General features: G+C 34.3%; 2 protein-coding genes across 4 annotated transcripts in view; both read left to right on the plus strand.

Moving 5' to 3' along the window:
* Positions 1–12,656, plus strand: part of acox1 (acyl-CoA oxidase 1, palmitoyl) — a 28,543-nt gene extending 15,887 nt beyond the window's left edge. For both annotated transcript variants that reach the window (XM_042758178.1, XM_042758177.1), the window contains exons 6-14: positions 554–669; positions 1,885–2,054; positions 2,180–2,342; positions 2,488–2,678; positions 4,252–4,428; positions 4,576–4,681; positions 7,530–7,679; positions 11,414–11,620; positions 11,744–12,656. In XM_042758178.1, the coding sequence (XP_042614112.1) occupies positions 554–669; positions 1,885–2,054; positions 2,180–2,342; positions 2,488–2,678; positions 4,252–4,428; positions 4,576–4,681; positions 7,530–7,679; positions 11,414–11,620; positions 11,744–11,794 (1,331 nt within the window). In that variant the 3' untranslated portion in view covers positions 11,795–12,656. The remainder of the gene's footprint in view (positions 1–553; positions 670–1,884; positions 2,055–2,179; positions 2,343–2,487; positions 2,679–4,251; positions 4,429–4,575; positions 4,682–7,529; positions 7,680–11,413; positions 11,621–11,743) is intronic.
* Positions 12,657–13,863: 1,207 nt separating this feature from the next.
* The window catches only part of LOC109073413 (inactive rhomboid protein 2-like), a 62,840-nt gene continuing 54,954 nt past the window's right edge, over positions 13,864–21,749 (plus strand). The window contains exons 1-2 of one of the 2 annotated variants that reach the window (XM_042758180.1): positions 13,864–14,189; positions 16,529–16,625. The gene's annotated coding sequence lies outside the window, so the exon portion shown is untranslated. The remainder of the gene's footprint in view (positions 14,190–16,528; positions 16,626–21,749) is intronic. The other variant, XM_042758181.1, reaches the window with a different exon arrangement.

The raw sequence follows: 21,749 nt of genomic DNA on the forward strand, positions 1-21,749 counted from the left end.
TTACACTTTTATGGCACCAATTGAAAAAGAAAAGTTCAGTAATTTATACATGGTTATTTGTTGGGTTTACAAGAGGAAGGGGTGGTAGTGAAAGGCTCTAATTTCACGAATTAAAAATAAAATCCTCTAAGGACCTATCACTCCACTAAATTTTCTAAACTTGGTGAACTGAAAAGAACACACCCTTCTAGTCAAATATCTATATATAAACGTGAGAATACCGCATGGCAAACAGTAATTTACAGTCTAAAACTGTATAAACCCCCAAAAGAACTTTAGAAAACAACTTTTACTTCTGTTATTATTATTATTATTGTTGCTATTATTATTATTATTATTATTATTATTATTATTATTATTATTATTATTATTGCCCTGGCAGTGTTTATAAAATGTAAACTGAATTTTTGTTTTCAATTTGACAGCTCTACATTTAGATGATTAGATGTTTCATCATTTGTTTAGTAATCTGATTTGTTTGTTGTATGTATGTGTAGAGAATGTAGTTTTCAGTATTTAAGCCACTGTTTTCAGATCTGTTATGTCTGAACAGGTGTAGTGGTCGGTGATATTGGCCCCAAATTTGGTTTTGATGAGGTGGATAATGGCTACTTAAAACTGGAAAATGTCAGGATACCACGTGAGAATATGCTGATGAAGTACGCCAAGGTGAGCAGATCCTGCCCACATTGAAAGACAAAAAAGTTTACAATAATCTAGTTTGTGCTTGTGTTAAGAGTTCATTAAAGGGATAGTTCACCCAAAAATGAAAATTTGATGTTTATCTGCTTACCCCCAGGGCGTCCAAGATGTAGGTGACTTTGTTTCTTCAGTAGAACACAAATTGATTCACGCAATGTCTGAACTGTTAGAATTCCTGAGCACGTTCTCAGCAGCAGGCGGCCAAGAAGAAAAAGACACCTCACGTGCCTGGCCGCCTGCTGCTGAGAATGTGCACAGGAGGATGCGCTCAGGAGAGTTCTAACAGTTCGGACATTGTGTGAATCAGAGGTAAAAAACAATATAAATACTGTTCAGTTTCTTGCACAGGCTGAATGTTTTGTGTCTTTACACATCAATGTATCGTCACGAGCCACAGGGTTTATTTATGTTTTGTTTGTGTATGTTTTTTTTTTTTTTTTTGTTTTATTGTATGTTTTAACCGTGATTCCCATCCACTTACATTATAAGACTGATAGACTGCAACGGTTTGAGCTAAAAATCTTGGTTTGTGTTCTACTGAAGAAAAAAAATCACCTACATCTTGGATGTCCTGGGGGTAAGCAGATAAACAACATTTTTGGGTGAGCTATCCCTTTAACAAACTTAAGAAAGATCTCTAATTTTAAATAGTTTTCAATTATGTTTGCTCATTTATGTTTGCTGCAGTTTATTTTTTTTAAATGAAGCCTTATAATTATCGTATTGTTTGATTTATTTATTTATTTATTTTTTTATGTGCTGTTGAACTGTTTTGCATTGTTTTTAATGTACAGCTGAAATGGTGGCAGATTCACAGGAATTAGTAAAGCATTCTAACCTAAACTAACTGGTTTCCAAAATACAATAGACAACATCTAATTTAAACCTGGAAATAAACAAAATTTCAGCAACAAAATGTTATGGCATAAAAAATAAATGACATAAAAAAGATTTTAATAAAGATTTTGCATAATTTTTTTAATCACTAATCTGTTGAATGCAAATTTGTAATAATATTCATGTTATTTCTGTTATCAAGTAAATAAGTCTGAATAATTTTTTTCACTGGAATATTCACAAATCATGCTGAGATAAGCTGTATCAGTGCTTCATGTACATGGTGTTTATGCCAGCTCAAGTGCATTATATCAATAAAGCTTTGTGGTGTATTTGCTTGTGTAGGTTGAGCCAGATGGTACATATGTGAAACCTCCTAGTGATAAACTCACATATGGCACCATGGTGTTTATTCGCTCCATGATAGTGGGGGAGTCAGCACGAGCTCTCTCCAAGTCCTGCACCATCGCCATTCGTTATAGTGCAGTCCGACACCAGTCTGAACTACGCCCAGGGTGTGTCTCTGTCCCTCTCACACAAACACATACAATGTTAGGTTTTTCTTTGAAAATTTTGCTCATTTATCTGTGTCTGTGTGTGGGTGTGTATTTTAGGTGATTTAATTTTTTTTTTCTTGTAGAGAGCCAGAGCCACAGATCCTAGACTATCAGGCTCAGCAGTATAAACTCTTCCCTCTGCTGGCCACTGCCTATGCCTTCCACTTTGTGGGTCAATACATGAGTAAAACATACCATCGCATCTCAGGATACATTAATCAGGGTGACTTTAGTGAGCTGCCAGAGGTAAGCAAAAATGTTTAAAAAAAAAAATTTATACACATTCATGAGTTTTATGTGCTTGCATATGGTTTGTAGCCCAATTTCATTGTCTTGATTTATTGATTTATCTAGATTTTTTTTGTATTTCTTCTCTCCATTCTTTCTGTAGCTGCATGCTCTATCTGCAGGTCTGAAAGCTTTTACCACCTGGGTGGCAAATGCAGGAATTGAGCTTTGTCGCATGTCTTGTGGTGGTCATGGTTATTCCCGCTGCAGCAGTTTACCTGACATCTACGTCACCTTTACACCTACCTGCACTTATGAGGGAGAGAATACGGTTATGATGCTGCAGACAGCTAGGTAAAAAAAAAAAAAACACCTGTTTACCTTAAATGTTTCAGATATCAGCACTATTTGAATGGAATTCATTTTCAAAATTGTGACTTCATGCAGCGATTTGGGGTTTCACAATTAAAATTAATGTTTGAAGCTGACATGGCATTTAGAAACAAAGAGACATGATTGGCAACTCTGTAGTTTTTACTAAGGTTAGAGTGTCTATTGTGTGGATGTTATTGTATATAACACACGTCAAAATTATTTGCTGTTTTTAGACACACTCCGGGGTAGTCTAGCCTGGCCCGTATTTTTGCATTTTGAGTATAACATAGGCTTGTATTAAAGATTGTACTTGACTGAAGAGTCTGGAGAAAGGGCTGGCTATTATTTATATATATATATATATATATATAATATATATATATATATATATATATATATATATATATATATCTATATATATATATATATATATACATACACTCACCTAAAAGATTATTAGGAACACCTGTTCAATTTCTCATTAATGCAATTATCTAATCAATCAATCACATGGCAGTTGCTTCAATGCATTTAGGGGTGTGGTCCTGGTCAAGACAATCTCCTGAAATCCAAACTAAATGTCAGAATGGGAAAGAAAGGTGATTTTAAGCAATTCTGAGCGTGGCATGGTTGTTGGTGCCAGACGGGCCGGTCTGAGTATTTCACTATCTGCTCAGTTACTGGGATTTTCACGCACAACCATTTCTAGGGTTTACAAAGAATGGTGTGAAAAGGGAAAAAAAACATCCAGTATGCGGCAGTCCTGTGGGCGAAAATGCCTTGTTGATGCTAGAGGTCAGAGGAGAATGGGCCGACTGTATCATTTATATAAATATATGAAATAAATGGAGTAACAAGGGTTGATCTAGCCCCAGAACCCTAAAACGCACAACTTTTAAATAATTATTGACTGGGAAAATAAGAGAAAGGAAATAAAGGAAAATAAAATTGTGTAAATTGCCAAAATAGGACATTATAATTGCATCAACAGAAGTGTCAAGTAAAGATTTTTTTTTTCTTTTGTTCATCCAACAGCTCCTTAGTTCTCAGTAAATTGCACTATTGGTCAGTTCTAGAATGCCTTATTTATTTTTTTTTAAGTTTCCAAATTAAGCAGTTTTCATTTTCTTTTCCAAGTTCAGTTAATAACCCAAAAAGGCACCTAAAATGTAAGCCATAAACTGCCACAGGTTAAAGAATCATGTTTAGGTTACCAAATAATGTTTTTTAGGAAAAAAAGTTATTTATTAATAACTTATAATTAGTTATGATAACTTGCTTGAAAAACGTTTGTCAAGTCAAGTCAAGTCAAGTCAAGTCAAGTCACTTTTATTGTCACATCACCACAGCACATGTGCCGTGGTTTGATCAGTAGAGCAATTACCTTCTGAAATTTTCAAAATAAATCCATTGTTTTAGCATGCAATTTTTTTTTTTTTTTTTACAGACATCTAAGAAATAATTGCCTCACTAGGGTTTAAAAAGGTATGTCTCAATGAACTGATTGATTGATTTGTACTACTTTCATTACCTAACGTTTTCTGTTGATTAGGTATTTGGTGAAGAGCTACAAACAAGCACGGGCAGGTCAGCAGTTGACTGGCACTGTTTCTTACCTGAACGAACCTCAGAGCAGGATACAGCCGCTTTCTGTGTCCTCTCAGCCCACTGTCGTCAATATTAATGACCTGGCCAGCCTTGTGGAGGCATACAAATTCAGAGCTTCGAAGTAAGTTGGATCCAAAAAAACATTTTTTTTTTTTTTTTTTAGGTCAACACAGGTTGTAAAATTTTTAACCATTTTTAAAACCTTGAGCACACATAGCACATCAAATTTTTGCAGAGACTTGAGAATGTTTTTGAAAAATTCTTACAGGTTAGTTGAAATGGCATCTAAGAACCTGCAGGCAGAGCTACAGCACAGCAAGAGCAATGAGGATGCCTGGAACAACAATTCCATTGATCTAGTCCGAGCATCTGATGTGAGGCTTCTTAAAATTAACCTATAATGCTAATACAGGGGTGTCCAATCTTGGTCCTGGAGGACCACTGTCCTGAATCTCCAATCCCAATCAAACACAACTAAATTAAGGTAATCAGGGTCTTCAGGACATGAGTTGCATACTAAAACTTAGGCAGATGACTTGTTGCCTACTTGCCCTGTCAGGCTGCACAGGCAGCGTTCAGGTTTCCGGGTACCTCCAGAAACTGATTTCGGAGAGACTTCTGAGGCAGCATAACGGTCTGATGATCTATAACAAAATAGAAAAAAGCTTAGTGATAACGAAGTGAATGTTTAATAGACCAATTCAGATTAGAGATCACAGTTACGTCACTTGCAGCTGCGCGCGCATAATGGTTGCAGAAAAACACTGGGAACAAGTGGAGGTAAATGGGTAAAATCCATGGAATAAGAGAAAAAATATTTTTGTGCCTTTTGATGTTAAGATTGAATGCAAATAATTTTTATAGAATACTGTCGTCAAAGACGCCATTTGAAGTCAAAAGCAGACATTTAAATGGACATACTATGGATGAAAACTGCTATGATTACTCTACTTTTAAAGCATACATTTAATTTAAACAATAGGTCTACATAATGCTGTTCATAGGGGATGTATTGTATTGTATTAGCCCTACAGTTACAGCATGAAATATTAGTTAAATCTTAGTTAAATCTTACATATTTTTACATATTTATTTATTTTATCTCACAATTCTGACTTTTTTTCTCACAAATGCAAGTTTATATATATTAATTCGGACTTTATAACTTGACTTAAATAAAAAAAATAGTGAGTTTGTCAATTCAGAGGGAAAAAAAGCCAGAAGAGCTGAGGGGAAAAGAGAGAATGACGAGTTGTTTTTCCTTATTAGAATTGTGAGATATAATCTTGACACTGCGGGAATAAAGTCAGAATTTTGAAATATAAAATCAAATTGACCTTTTTTTTTCATGGCTCCTTAGACCATAGACATATATAATATAACTTGATGTCATTCACCATAGTAATCACTGAATATTCGAAAGATGCCACACTCCTGCACAGAATGGCTCAACGGCTCTGTGAAAACCTACAATATGGTGCATGACGTCAAGTTGACTGTTACAAGATGGCGGCCGCTTCTACTTGTCTGGAGCAGTCAAACAAGGCATCTATACATATCTATGTCATAGACTGCCACTTGAAAACTGCAATTTTTCTGCCAACAAAAAACATCATCCCTGTTTCGGATCTGTAAGACTATCTAACGTCAATTTCGTTGAATAACAGTGCTTATCACTAGGAGACAAGCTCTTGTAATATGCGGAGAACATTTTGAAAATGACATCTAATCAATAGAATTTGTAATCTTTTTAAACCTAACTATTTTGTACCGTATCCGTGTAATTCTCGATCCGTAAAGGTTATCTTTCCCGGGTATTCTGCAACCATGATGCGCATGCATCCTGAATGTTTACAAAGTTATAATTGGTCTATTACTACAATTCTAATTTCTCACTAGAAGTTAAATAAGAAGTTGAAAAGGCTGTTTAAAATCATACATTTACACAAAAAGACCACCCTCAACTGTCACAAGATTGGACATCCCTGTGGTAATGCAATTTTATTTTATTTTTTTATACAGTAACAGTTAATCAGAGCGTAGTTCAGACTGTCACTCAAAATCAGATTTTTGTTCATAGTGGAATCCGATCATATTTAGAAATATTTGGGGAAAAAATATATGAAATAAGAATGTTTTTTTTTTTTTTTTTTACAAATGTTTACAAATCGTATTTCTGGAAATCCATGTCAGTCTTCCCACTTCTGTTTTCTGATTTTTGGCTATGCACTTTCTCAAGCCACGTAAAATGTAAACATGTCCGGTAGTATTTGTAGAAAACATACTGAATGTCTTTATATAAACAAGTTTGTGTTGTTGCGAAGCGTGAGTTGAGCAGAAAATGACAATAGACTGCTGGTCTATATACCTTTCTGAGTTTTTTTAACCGGCAGAGATGGCAACAGGAAATAAAGCTGCGAACTCCAGCTTCCTACATTTCTGCTTCTGCCACATAAGACATAATAATCCAGTGCAACAGCAACATGTTGTCATATTGTAAGACAGTGTTGTCTCAAATTGTGTACTTATGCACTATTCTATGGTGTTTTGTAGTATAAATAGTGTGAGTAGTGTCTTCACACTGAAAATTCCGAAAAGAAAAAGTGCACTTTAAATACCCGGATGATGCATTTAAATAACTGAAAAAACAAAGTGTGGAATGTTGAACACCTCATGCATTCAACTGTCACAGCTTTAATTACATACCGAAGGGGGACGGGCTATCGATTATGAATGACAAAATAACTTTATATATTTCATACACTACATGGTTGAGTACATGAGTACTCAAGAACATGCATAATTAAGTACATAGTGTATAAGTGCATAGTGTATAGTGCGTCATTTGGGACGCAGCAAAACTCTTGCAAACCCTTGCAGTTGTTGTTTTTTGGCATAAGCATACCAACACAATATTGTTGCTATAGAAACCAGTGCAATATTCCATAAAACTAAAGCACACCATGGGACACATTAATCGGATCTGAACAGTTACGATACACAGTGCGGACAGTCAATCATTTAGATCAGATTCCAATCGGATACAAATATTTTGATTTGGGCCGACAGTGCTTAACTGTGCCGAAGTGCATAGCTTAATTGTTTCAGTATACAAAACCTATTAAATCATTCCATTACTGATGATTTGTACAGATTCAGCAGTCCAGAAATTGTTTTGGAGCTGTGTTTTGACTAATATTCCTCTTCATTGTCTCTATACAGGCCCATTGTCATTATGTGTTCTTCAAAACTTATTCAGATAAAATTATGTGTGTTAAACATGGGGATACGGCTGTCCACTCTGTGCTCAGCACTTTGGCTCTGCTTTATGCCCTTCATGGAGTCGCACTGAACTCTGGCGACTTTTTACAGGTTATATACAGTGTCAAACACATTTGGATTTTTAAATTTGCCCATCCTACAGTGGCGGAGCCAGGATATATTGGGGTGGCACAGAAATCTTCATTATTTTAACACAAGTACTGGACTGTTCTAGTGCCTAAAACACAACTGAATATAGTTATTTATTTTTATATATATATATGGTCTATGCATCCCTGCCTCTGCTGAATTACTTTTATCCCCGGTGGGGATAAAAACATCATGCAAACCCGCTCTGACGTCCCAATCTAAATCAAATGATTCGCTATACACGCTTTGAAGTCCCGATCTGAATCAAATGATTCGCGATACGCGATCCGATTGGAGCGCTTCGAAACAGTGAATCATTTTGCGACGAAATGATTCAGTTTCAAAATGCTCCGTTGTGTTCTTTGCTCGCTTTCTCTATATAATTTGTTGTTTGAATAACCGTGGACATTAAATTATTACAATTAATAGACCTAACGTAGGCTTACAATGTTTTTATTAAACTGAGATGACACTAAATGCAATTTCCGTCATATTAAAAACATTTCATAAAAATTTTCAAAAGCATCCCCCCCTCTGTTTTTTTCACAAATCGCACCCTGTATATATATATATATATAGATATAGATATATATAGATAATTTTTTTTTACTTCTAACTGAGATGGATTATATTGTGTAATACTGAATGAAGTTCAGTTAAATTTTTTGCATTATTCCTCACTTCCAGGCTTATTAAAGAGAAAGTTCACCCAAAAATTTAAATTAACCCATCATGTACTCCCTCTCGAGCCATTCTAGGTGTATATGACTTTCTTCTTTCAGACGAATACAATCAGAGCTATAAGCTTTATAATGGCAATGAATAATGGTCAAGATTTTGAAGCTAAATAAAGTGCATCCATCCGTCATACAGATAAAAAATTACATATAAATTTGTGCCTTATATTGTGATCTCACATAACATAGGCCAAACATTTGAGAGACATGTTCTTAAATTTGACACAATTATAACAAATAGATGCTTGCATGCAAAGTTTTAATGCTGCTTTAATCGCCTCTATATTTAATCATGTTGTAGGCTTTAAACTTTTCCACTGTCTCGTATATCTACTGTTCAATTGTTCACTATTTATCTGCTGTAGCTATTCCGGCACATGTACCTCTGACTTGTGCCTGGCACTGAGGCGAATTTGGAGAGTGTGCGTGAAAAGTCTCCCTTGTGTTGTGGTCATGATGAGATGGTTTTATTTGTAAATAAACAAAATTCTTGATAAAAAAAAAAACAGAAACAAAAAGAAACATCCATAGCCAACCCACCACCTACCCCCCCACCAACCAATCCTTTTAAAAAAAACAAATAATAAACCAGTATCTTTGAGACTGCTGAGTTCATTTAAAGACGAAGTATGCAGTTTCTGCACTAGTAGTGTCACTTACCAGAATTACGAAAATAAAGCATATTTTCATATGTCTTTTAAAAAAGACCATTACTCTCATCATACCCTTGCTATTATTCTTATCCTTACAATATCTTACTATTTTATCTGGGGCTTAAAGATATTCAAGAGCTAACATGTTAGGCAAAAAACTTGAAGTTTCTTCTGATACATAAACTAAACTCAAGTTTAATGTCTTGATTTAAACCCAAACATTCCATCAAATTCTTTTTCAATTTGGAAAAAGAGTCATTTTTATTGTTATAAAAATATTTTATAATGTCTAAACATAAATCTAATTGAAGAACTTGGAAATGGTACACGAGCCATTGAATAATCCTCTGCAGCCATCTAGTGACTGTAGTTTAAATTTCATGTTATTTTAATTTTAAAAGTATTTGTTTTCTAGTAAATGACAGCAATTAACAAAAGCACACCTTTCATATCACATGAATGAAAGTGAGAAATGTTGATCTTCTATTATATATAATATATAATATTATATATATATATATATATATAATATATATATATATATATATATATAATATATATATATATATATAATATATATATATATAGTATATAAATATAAAAAAATCACAATGATTACAAATTTAGGACAAAAATATCATAAATCCCCCAAAACTGCACAAGCTGTTCTGTAAAAAAAAAAAAAAAAAAAAAAACAAAAATATAATATATATATACTATATATATATAATATAATATATATATATATATATATTATATATATATTATCTATATATATATATATATATATATATATATATTATATATACAGTACAGGTCAAAAAAAACGGTTTGGAAACATTACTATTTTTAATGTTTTTGAAAGAAGTTTCTTCTGCTCATCAAGCCTGCATTTATTTGATCAAAAATACAGAAAAAAAATTGTAATATTGTGATATATTATTGCAAATTTAAAATAATTGTTTTTAAATTTATTATACTTTAAATTATCATTTATTTCTGTGATGCAAAAAAAAGCTGAATTTTTAGGATCATTATCACATTATCCTTTAGAAATCATTCTAATATGATGATTCATTATCAAAGTTGGAAACAGTTCTGCTGCTTAAAATTTTTTCAGAACATGTGATACTTTTTTAGGATACTTTGATGAATAAAAAGTAAAAAAAAAAAAAAAAAGAAGCTATGTTTTTAAAAATATAAATATTTTGTAATAAAACAATATACACTACTGGTCAGTAATTTGGGGTCAGTAATTTTTTTTTCTTTTTTCTTTTTTTAAAATAAAATCAATACTTTTATTCAGCAAGGGATGTGTTAAATTGATAAAAAAAAGTGATAGTAAAGAAAATATATTATTAGAATATATATTATTAGATTTTTTTTTTTTTTTTTTGAATAAATGCAGTTCTTTTTAACCTTTTATTCATCAAATATATTAGACAGCAGAACTGTTTCCAACACTCATAATAAATCAGAATATTAGAATGATTTCTAAATGATCATGTGATAGACTGGATGTTACATGGTGAAACTGAAGGCTGGAGTAAATGATGCTGAAAATTCAGCTTTGCATCATTTCACAGGAATAAATAATTTTTTTAAAGGTATATTCAAATAGAAAACTATTATTTTAAGCTGTAATAATATTTCACAATATTACTGTTTTTTCTGTATTTTTGATCAAATAAATGCAGGCTTGATGAGCAGAAGAGACTTCTTTCAAAAAACATTTAAAATAGTAATGTTTCCAAACTTTTGACCTGTACTGTATATATATATATATATATATATATATATATATATATATATATATATATATATATATATATATATATATAAACATTAGATTACATTATGCTACAAAATTACATTTTACTGTAATAGTAGAGTAGAGTACCTAGTAGTAGAGAAAAAGGAATATTTTGGCAAGTTTTCAAAATTTAAATTTTTTTTGTAAAATGTCAGCATGACTAGGGCAGCTACAATGAACTTTGAGAGTGTGCATATTTGCATGACGACTTGATTGCTGTATGCACTGTCTGACTCCTGCCACTCAAAAATTGTGACATCCAATCCATATCTGCTATGACTTTGAGCAGTTTACTGTATATGTTCGCGTACCTGAAAGTTGACAAAAAATTCATTTGACGCAGATAAACCCATTTGCAGTCTTTCTGTTCTGGTAAAATGGACAAAAAGGTTTGACTCAGAGACATATATTTTTCAAGATAATCAGACTTCAAATTTAGCATATGTGTTCTAGGAACAGCTGTTCCTGATCTTTTTTTTTTTTCTTTGTCAGGCTGGTCTGTTTACTGTTCCTCAGCTGGCTCAGATCTCACAGAGGCTGAAGGGTCTTCTCTCAGAGCTAAGGCCAAATGCAGTGGCTCTGGTTGATGCCTTTGACTACCGTGATGAGATGCTTAATTCTGCTCTGGGGAGATATGATGGCAACGTCTATGAGCACATGTTTGAGTGGGCCAAGAGGTCACCTCTGAACCATACTGAGGTGTGTATTCAGTGCATTCAATGTGTGTATTGTATTAATTTCTGATGATGCATGTTAATTAATAATTTCAGAGGAACCTTTCATTCATTCATTCATCCATTCATTTCTTTCATTTATTTTTAAGTGCACGAGTCCCACCACAAGTATCTAAAGCCACTACAGTCCAAACTGTAAGAAGTGCATTTATGGGAGAAAGGGAAGAGTCTGTCCAAGAAAACTACCTTTAGCTCTCCTCTCCACCACCACTGGGTCTTCTAATCATCTAGTGCAGAAAAGGAATTTGTCAGTGAAGAGATTATTTTTAATTTTTAATGGATATGATTCTATGCCTACTTCTAATTATTTAGAGCAGTAAGTCATGGTTGCTTTTTCTGTGCACTGAATGATAATTTCAAGTTAAACCACTTAAATTGCTTTTTGTAATTGTATAGATTCTTGGTAGTTTGTAATATTTGCTTCCTTGATTTTTCTAGAGGATGTAATGTTACAATAAACATACCCATGATGATTCAGATTCAAATAGCTGAAATTATGAGACTATATTTGGATAAATTCCCAATTCTATGAGTCACAAACTTAAAATGAAATACTGAAAGTGAATATTGCCGTATGCATACTCTGAATAACGTTTGAGTTTGAAATGATTATTTACTGAATAATAAGTAATTTCAGACATCTTAACATCTCTTAAAATCATGCCTTAAGACACACTGACAGGAATGTCTTCTTTCTGTCTTTCTTTCTTTCTTTCTTTCTTTCTTTTTTGTAGTGATTAATCAATATCAATGTACGGTATATAATTAATTACACCATTTACATAGTAATATACTGATTTGTGTCCTGATCATTTTTTTTTTCCACTGTTGTTATTTCAGCTCTTTTGCTAATCTGTTAAAGTAATAAATTAACATTTACAGTACTGTTAATAGTTGATCTTCTGTTTTGTGAATGTTGGTATTGCATAGTTATAATTGTGTTGTAGTAAGATGACATTTTCACCTCTTTTCAAAACCTAATTAAAACAAGTCACTCAGAAGGCTCCCTTGTAGCAGTCTTATTAAATTATAATCACCATTGTAACAAACACATAAAGTAGAAAATTTCCACAATGATTATTTTAAAGATGCAACATTGATGCCACAACATAAAATTTAAAATTTTAGGCAATTTGCCAGATGAATGTGGTTTAATCTTGCAAATTCATAAAGTCTGTGATTTAGTGAATGAAACATTGTCTAAAGAGGAAAAGAAAGTATGAACCCACAGGAAAATGACATAAATCTGGGCAGTGTCAACTTTTATTAAGACAAAGATTTTTTTTATTTTTTTATTTGGTGAAGGCTTTAATTGGTTGTCTGAGCACAATAAGACAGTTTTGGGTTTATCTACAGTGATTTAAAAATAATAATAATAATAAGAGAGCAGAGTGTGTTTTTGCAATATTTTTCACTGGTTTTTCTAAAGCAGTGACATGCTATGTCACAGCTATCCAGTGACATGCTGTAGCCTCTTGAAACTAGTGAATTTAGCATTTAGAAATGTAGGATCTGTTGAGAACTCCGAATATAAGCAGTAGAAGTTGGACCTGATTAAAACTGGAGATGGATATGATGGATATGAATTCAGCGAAGAACACACTAGTAACACTAACTGTACCATGGTATTGTGGCAAAAATGTGGGATATTCATTGAATTGTATTATATTATTAATGTAGACATGTATTAAATGAGTACTGGAATATAATTACTGTATTTTTTATGATTAAGCTGCATATTTATTATGTATTTTGACTACTGTTTTTCATAAAAAAAATACCTATGAACAGAAATTTACATCTGCATCCTAACGCAATCTAATGTCAAATGTGCATTTCTAAGAGAGAGAGAAAGTACTATTATAAATATGGAAGCCTGCAGTGCAAACTTTGCTGCAGATACGCGTCAAAGTCAGGCAGTACAAACCACATTAGAACATGCAGAAACTAAGAAAATTATTTTAAGGAAAATTGTTTGGAAAAATGTAAAAATTTCAAAAATAACTCTCACTTAGGTGCAAAAATGTGCCTTTAAACTTAGAAATAAATGTATCGTGATGCATATCGATATCGACTGATATGAAAAATTTTATCATGTTAATTTTTTGGCCATATATTAAAGCAAAATAAAGCAAAAATAGATGTGTGTGAACTGGGCTGTGATCCAGTGGTTGTAGATGAACGGGGAACTCTCCCAGTTTCCAACTCGACGTCATGTAGGAAGCGAAGCAGGAAGGGAGGAGAAATGAGCTCGGGCTTCCTAGTATCACTAGCGTTAGTTCTCTTTCAAATAAACACTACTTAAGCATACTAGCAACTTACTACACGTAACATTACAATTACATCAAGATACTTTTTAAAAGGGTTAAACATTTTTTTCAAGTTAGTCCCGAAAGATCCGGATTCTCCTCCTGAATGTGAATGAAAGAAAAGCGAAACGCGTGAAGTGCTGGAACACACGGCACAAGAAGACACTGTGTCTTGAGGTCAATGTAGCGCTTCTGGAGGACGTGCAGTCATCTGTTATCTGTTAGGTAAGAAAATAATTGGTCCTCCTAACTGTTGTGAGTCAGACATTGTTTTGAATCAATATCTATAGTAAGGACAACGACCAGCGAGAATTAAACGGGTTCAGTCACTTACTACTGTTGTTATCTGATACTTATTGTCACGAGACCATATACCTTATACATGTCTGTTTACAAAACCCTTCACCGCGCCTTGTAATTCGAGCGACGTTTTTCTTTTGACTTTGTGAATTGCTTAATGTTGAGGAAGCGTTTATGAAATGGATTCAAAGCAGTTTCAGATAATGCAACGTGACAATAGAAGCCTCAGTTACTTATGCATTGAAAGTAAACACAATTCAACTTTACATGAAAGGCCACACCGTGAACAAAGAAGACCGTGGCAAAAATACCATACAATAAAATATGTAATTTCCTGTGCCCACAATGTTGTAGTTCTATATTAAAGTATTAGAGCACTAAATAGCACCTTAACGCTATAGTTGTGATACTATTTTAACACACTTGAAGTGTCTGGAAAGTTCTGTTGGACCACAAACATCTGCTGAAGAGAGAAGTAGGGACTGCATGACTAGATGTTTATAGATGAAACCACCTGGACCCAACCTCAAAATACATATTTTACATGGTTTCTTTAGTTCCAATCTCTTGTCCTCTTTCTGTCCTTACATGGCTTGTTTGACAACATTTTAAATGCTTTAAACATGTTTTTACCTGTAGATCTAAATCAAAAATGTACACTGTGGCTCACCATGTCATGGCATGTCTGCTGAAAAACAAGATTTTAGTCCATCCTAATAACTAATTTAAATGTCTGATCAGAGGTTTTTCATTGTGTTTATCATGCTCAAAATCATCCCAGTTCTTCAAAGACAGACAATCACGGGCTTGCTTTTTGTAGTCTAATATTTTCTTTATATTCTATACAGTTACTGTATACTGTTACCCAAATAATTTAGCCCAGGGACAGCTGAGGAATGTGCACAGGGCTTTCCACTTTGCAAGTTCAGACATGCTCTTCCATTGAATAGAGATATAGTAAATAATTTTTTCATCTAAATTGCCTTGTATTAAAATTTTTGTGTTTGAAACATGTTTTTATTTGAAACATTGCCCAAATTCATATATTATTAATTCACCCTAATGTCATTGTGAGTCTTAAAAAAAAAAAAAAAAAAAATCATATACAGTGAAAGTCAGTTTTCGGTGTTGTTTTTGACCCCTTTGACGTTCACTATACAAAAATAACAGTTGAAACATTCTTCGGAATACCTTCTTTTGTGTTCAGCCAAAGAAGAAAAGATATACAGGCTTGGAACAACATGAGGGTAATCAACATTGTGACTGAATCATGGTAGAACTAAAATTATTTCCAGCAATTCACTCCCTAGTGGCAGTAGTAATGAAATTTCAATTTGTGACGCTACTGTGTTTCTCTTTACATTTCCAGAAAAAACAAACCAACATGAAAGTAACTGCATTTACCCTTTGTTTGAAAATCATAAAATTAATGAATAATTAATAGCAGCTTGTATATAAAAATGAGCACTGTCATACTTTAAGGAACATATAAGGAGTTGCCAAAGCTAAAGTGTTAAATAACATAGTTAGTCTTTAATACAGAAGAAGCAGGATATTACAATGCAGAGCATATTTTAATGCATATAAGCTCAAACTACTGTACATCCTGAAATTTCACATTCGCATAGGGCCTTTTATCTGTCATTTATCATAAGCAATGAAATAGTGACTTTAGACAGAATGACCGAGCAGCTCTTTTCAGCAATAAAAGTGTATAGTTATTTTAAATTCCAAGCTTGAAAAACACATTAAAAGTGTTATATAATGGTTCATATTACTTGTGCATTATTGTCTAAAGTTGTATGATAGCTTTGTGTGAGTATTGTGCACCAGTCATATGGACAATACTCACCCTTGTGCTATTTTGCCGTTCTTGTGTAAGATACTGTCTACAAAATTATCAATTATCAAAATTATCACATCCTTATCTTGCAACAGTACAAAAGGAAGCTAACGTTTGTGCAACACCCATTTCTCAACAGTGAGAAATGCATCCTGTAAAAAATAAAAAAGGGGATTTTACTTGCTCAAGATGACCACATGCTACTGGTTTAAACTTAGACTGAAGTCTTTGTAATGTTTTGATGTTTTAATAATATTTTATGTTTAAATGTATTTTTTATTATACCCTTACCGATTTGCTAGGTAGTCTGCCTCCATATAGCTATTGAATTATTAGGTTAAGGTTCTAACTGTATAAGTCAACTACATAAATCATTTTGTGATCAGAAATTACATACTTTCATAACTGTTTTCTTCTGTAGGTTCAGCAGAAAGATTGCTCTGAAGATTAGTAAGTGAGTTGCCGTTCCTCTTTTGCCCTCTAATCATCCAAGACAAACACTGGTTACTTCTGACATAGTAAGTGTGATGTTTTTTTTTTTAATGGTATGCTTTGTTGCTCACAAATTATTTTGCATGTTTGCTCTTGTGTAGAATATAGTTTTAACTGTCAAAAATGTCAGGGTAAACAAAAACAAAGCATAGTCATATAAAATGTACATTAATATAAATATAAAAAAAATAGTTTGTGAATAGGATCCATAACATCCTTGTCTTCAGTGCCAGATTCACTGACAAAGGTCAAAGTTGAAATTGTCTTCTACAGTGCTTGATTGGCATGCATCAAGTGTTTGTGATTCAGGGTATGCATGGAGATTGGCATTGAATGAAGAAAACATTATCTGCCATGTCATTATGATTTTGTGGAACTATGGGCCGAGAGGCCTTGTATTCCTGGAATAAATTTGAAACTGAAACTGATTGGTATGCAATACTGACACTTCACTGCATAGAGAACAATGTTGTCACATGTGAAAGGGTCTTAAGAAAAGCACTCCTGTTTTATTTATTTATGTTTTATTTATTTATTTATTTTTATAAAGAAGTATCATTATTATTGATGCTCATGTCTAGTGTCCAGAGAGGTAGAGTTGTTGATTATGAACAGTTAAACTGCAGTACATGGTCCAATTTATGATAATGTTACTTTGTAATTTTCTCTGCATTCACTGATAATGTCATTTTAATAGTTTAATTTCACTGCATGTAAACTGACAGAAATTGTATGCTAATATTTAGCATCTTTTAGTAATGAAACAAATCCTAAAGCAGTCTGCAGTTGTGAAATTTACATTTTTGTACCGAGAAAGTGAAATCTGAGCTTTTTTCCTGTAATTACAGGTGAAGGCTGACCAAAGACATCAACAATCCTTCATACTGTATATCTTCCTGATTGTTTCCACAGTAGCTAGTTGAGTTATGTAGTGACATGTGGTATTTGAAGTATTTGACCACAATTTAAAAAAAAAGTCTTTGCATTATATTTTAAAACATTACACCAAGTGGTATATACTGTATTTTAAAGAAATGCTACTGTATCACATGTGTTGGTGCTGAGGATAGTGGAGTGTTAGTAACATATAGCATATTTATGCATATAGCAGACAGAATCTGATGCTATGGGGTAACACTTTTCTCTTAGAAATACTAAAACCTAATTGAAACCTGATTGAACCATGATATTGCCTTGCAATTCAATTGGCATTCAAGCATGCAAATTTGGGGCGGCGCTAGGGCTGCATGATACTGGAAAAAACTTGCATTGCGATATATATTTTTCTGCCATATATATTGCAATCTAAAAAAAATCAGATGACTTCAGTAGCTCTAATTGAAAAAAAAAAAATCAATGATTGGGGTGATTTTATAGGCGAGTTCATCAGGATAGGATATAAACAAATTATAGATAAATAACAGAACAAAGATACAAAATAAGCAGCGCTTTATATTTTTCAGGTAAGTCTAACAGTATTCAGGTCAGAAATTGAATAATCAAATGTAAAATAACACTGCATAGTTTTCACTATAAATTAAATCTGAGGGGGTACTCACACTAGGCATCATTGCCTTGAACCGAGCCCCCACTCCCCCGCTGGACTGCACTCACACTTGCACTAAACATTCCGGGCCAGAGATCGCTTATGTTTTGTATGAGATAACAGAGAAAACCGCTTTTGCTAATATTCTGCCGAATAATTAATAATCATTAATTCATAATTTATGTCTTGCATTGATTTTCACTTGTATGTATCAGAAAATTAAAACGGAGGCAGCTGAGGTTAATAAAATAATTTGCAGCTTTACTCACAAACTACATTTCCTGTTCATCAGTAAGGTAAGAACCAGAGCCATTATAAACCTAAATATACTTGATTGAATTAAATTAACTGAAAAGTGTAGTGTAACAGTAGTAATAGAATATGTTTGCGGTCGTAATGACAGTAGAGCACACAAAATAGTATCTGTTCCATGCTCCGACGCGGTTAGTGCTCACTCTGCATGCGTACCGCATCTGAGCCCAACCGAACCGTGCCCTTGACCACCTCTTCCAAACGGGCCAGCTAAACGAACTGTACCCAAGTGCGGCATGAAGCGCTCCCACTAGTCAAGCGAACTGGGCTTTGGGGGTCAAACTCGCTCGGGCACGGTCCAAAATGCCTAATGTGAGTACACCCTAACAAATCTGTGTAAAAAGCTACAAAAGGGATTTTTCTTGGTGTTTTGTTGTTTGATTGACATTTATAACAGAGAAAGCAACAGGAACATTAAACTGAACCAATATTACACTTCCTTGTTCTTTCTCAATTTTTTACCTTCACCTAAGCCATAAGCATCTGTGTGTAAAAGGATACTTGCACAGTATTTCAGGCACAAATAGATGCAGAAGTGAACAGAAATCAGTGTTCACATGCATCTGTGTGGCTCTCCTCTGTGTCTACACCCAACGCTGTGTGACTGACTACACTGGATGCGGCGCGACACGACAAATCCCCGACAGTAAACTGATGCTCGTTATATTTATGACGTACTAACTGACCCATAGTTCAAATGATATGTAAAGGTCGATTTGTCACGTCCAGTGTAGACAGACTTTGGTGCCTTTCACATGTCGCACCTAAAAACGCATGGAAAATGCCATTCACGCCACTTTCTCCTTCTTTCCAAAGCGCTCGGGAGCTTCTGTTTCGTGGCGTCTGCGGTTGCTAAGCAACCGTGACCTGCGCTCTCCACGACGACGCGGAAGTTTCAACAAAGGATAAATGGATTTCCAGCACTGAAAATCCCTTGCAGTAGCTCTGCTACTAAATTTATTAAAATGGGTATCTCTGTACAGCTGTCGCATCCGGTGTAGACACTGTGTCTGTGTGTGAGCAAAGAAAACGATCAGTATAAATATAACGATCAGTAGGCTATACTAAACATCGCACATCCTGTGATGTGACTACTGCGGATGCGCATATTGCGATATCAATGCTGAAACGATATATCGTGCAGCCCTAAGCGGCGCTAAACATCATTTCCACAGCATGACCATGACTTCTCATTTCAGGGAACCGAGGTTACATCAGTAATTGGAGACGTTCCCTTTCAATATTGGTCTCTCTGTGTCATGTCAGAATCAGACGCTATGGGGAATGTTTCAAATCATGCCATGTTACTGTGAAGGGTGCTCAGCATAAGCAGAACCAATAGCCAAACTGCCTAAGCATACATATCTTTGGATGGTAACTCGTAGGCATTAGGCACATAGCTGTAAGTCCACCGGACCTTGTTGAACATCAGGGGACAGCACTTAGGCCCAATCCCAATTGTATTTTTTACCTTTTCACCTACTCCTATGCTTACCCCTTCCTGTTGACCCCTGAAACAGAGCGTCAAAGGGTAAGGGGGAAAACATTCTCCTAAAAAATGGGACACCACTACTAAACCATTACACATAATCATACGTCATCGCTATCATACGAAAGCGCTGCTTTCATTGACAACCACACACACAAACACGCACACACACACACACTTATCTTGCAATGCACACACAAACATCCACCACTGCCCTGTGACTTTAATTAATAAAATAGCTTAAATATTAAATCAGTATATTATATTTCCCAGCAACGAGAGGATAAAATCGCTGTTTTTGAAGTAAAATGGCTGCATTTCTGCAGTTTAGCGCCATCTGCTTTCAGAGAGTGAATTTATTTTCATTCAAAGCGTCTCTTATGCGCTCTGCCACGCACTTGTCATCTGTGCTTGTTTACATCGGAAGCGCACGCATCTTTCACACAGCATACAGTGGTGTTGTGCATTTTGACCAGTTGATGGGAAAAGTATTCCTAAAATGCATTCAAAATTCTGAATAATTTGTAATATATAATTATTCACGGTATTTAGAAGTGCCCACGATAACAATATTGTGCATATTCATTACCGTGATATATCGCATTAATGAATACCGGCACATGTCTAGTGTATGCTGAGATGATTTTTATACCCCTTTGTTTGAATTTGGGTCCTGAAAAATCTTCATTTGAAGGGCTATCTGGCCCTTCCCCCTACCCCTCCAACCAAAAGAAAATCGAGACAGCCCTAGCCCTAAAGTGTAGGGGTAAGAGCTAGAAGTGGGATTGGGCCTTACTCTTACTCATAGGAAGTTTGAAGCTTGGTCTGGCTTAGTGTTTTCAAAAGTACCAATGTCAGTACTGAAAATGTGACGATACCAACTAGGGGTGTAACAATACACCAATGGCACGGTTTTGTTCAGTTTACGGTTTTGGAGCCACGGTTCGGTCTGGATCGGTTCGGATTGCTGTGGGGGCAGGGTTCATGTCATTTTACCAGCAATGCTAAGGAACAATAGATTCACTTAACTTAATAATAACAACAATAACTTGACTTTTTCTATATTAACTTTGGCTTCACATTTTTAGTGCAGTCAGCATACCTGAGTAAACAAAAATGAAATAAATACTTCCAATGTAGACTAGTCAGAATAAAACATTTATCTCTTTAGTGCAGTCAGCTTACCTGAGTAAACTAAAATTAAAGATATTACTCCAAGTCCAAGACTAGTCAAAAATAAACACTGGCTCTCGTTGTCCTTCCACCATGCAAGTTGATTTGACTCCACTGGAAGAGTTGGCACTTGCCTATAACGCTCAACCTCCTCTTTCACCATTTGATATGGAGACTTGGATGCAGAAGTGCCCTGGCTCCACTGGAAATAACTTTCCAAACAGTTCAGAAAGAGTTTTTGTTTTAGATTTGTTTTATTTCGTTAAGTAGTCATTTAAAGCTTTCTATATATATATTTATTATGTCTGTGAGGCATATTTTCACTGAGCGTCGGTTCATTTTTGTATGAGTTATGAATGATATCCGTCATTCTCAACAACGGAAAACAGCTGCATATCTAGTGCCATGAAAACACCTATTGCCTTTGTAATTGTTTGAGCACGGTCAGAGTTAGCTTGTAGCTTCATTCTGAAGGCAGTGGGAAAAGTTTCCTGTTTTTGATGCTTCTTACATATGCCGCTAATATCAGTGTTGGGGTGATGTCTATGGAGATTATATTTTTGAAAAAAAAAAAAAACGGACGTATAAGTGAATTTTGAGAAACAGTTACGACAGATTGTGTGTGCTTTG

This window comes from Cyprinus carpio, chromosome A6 (assembly GCF_018340385.1).
Source record: "Cyprinus carpio isolate SPL01 chromosome A6, ASM1834038v1, whole genome shotgun sequence".
NCBI lineage: Eukaryota > Metazoa > Chordata > Actinopteri > Cypriniformes > Cyprinidae > Cyprinus > Cyprinus carpio.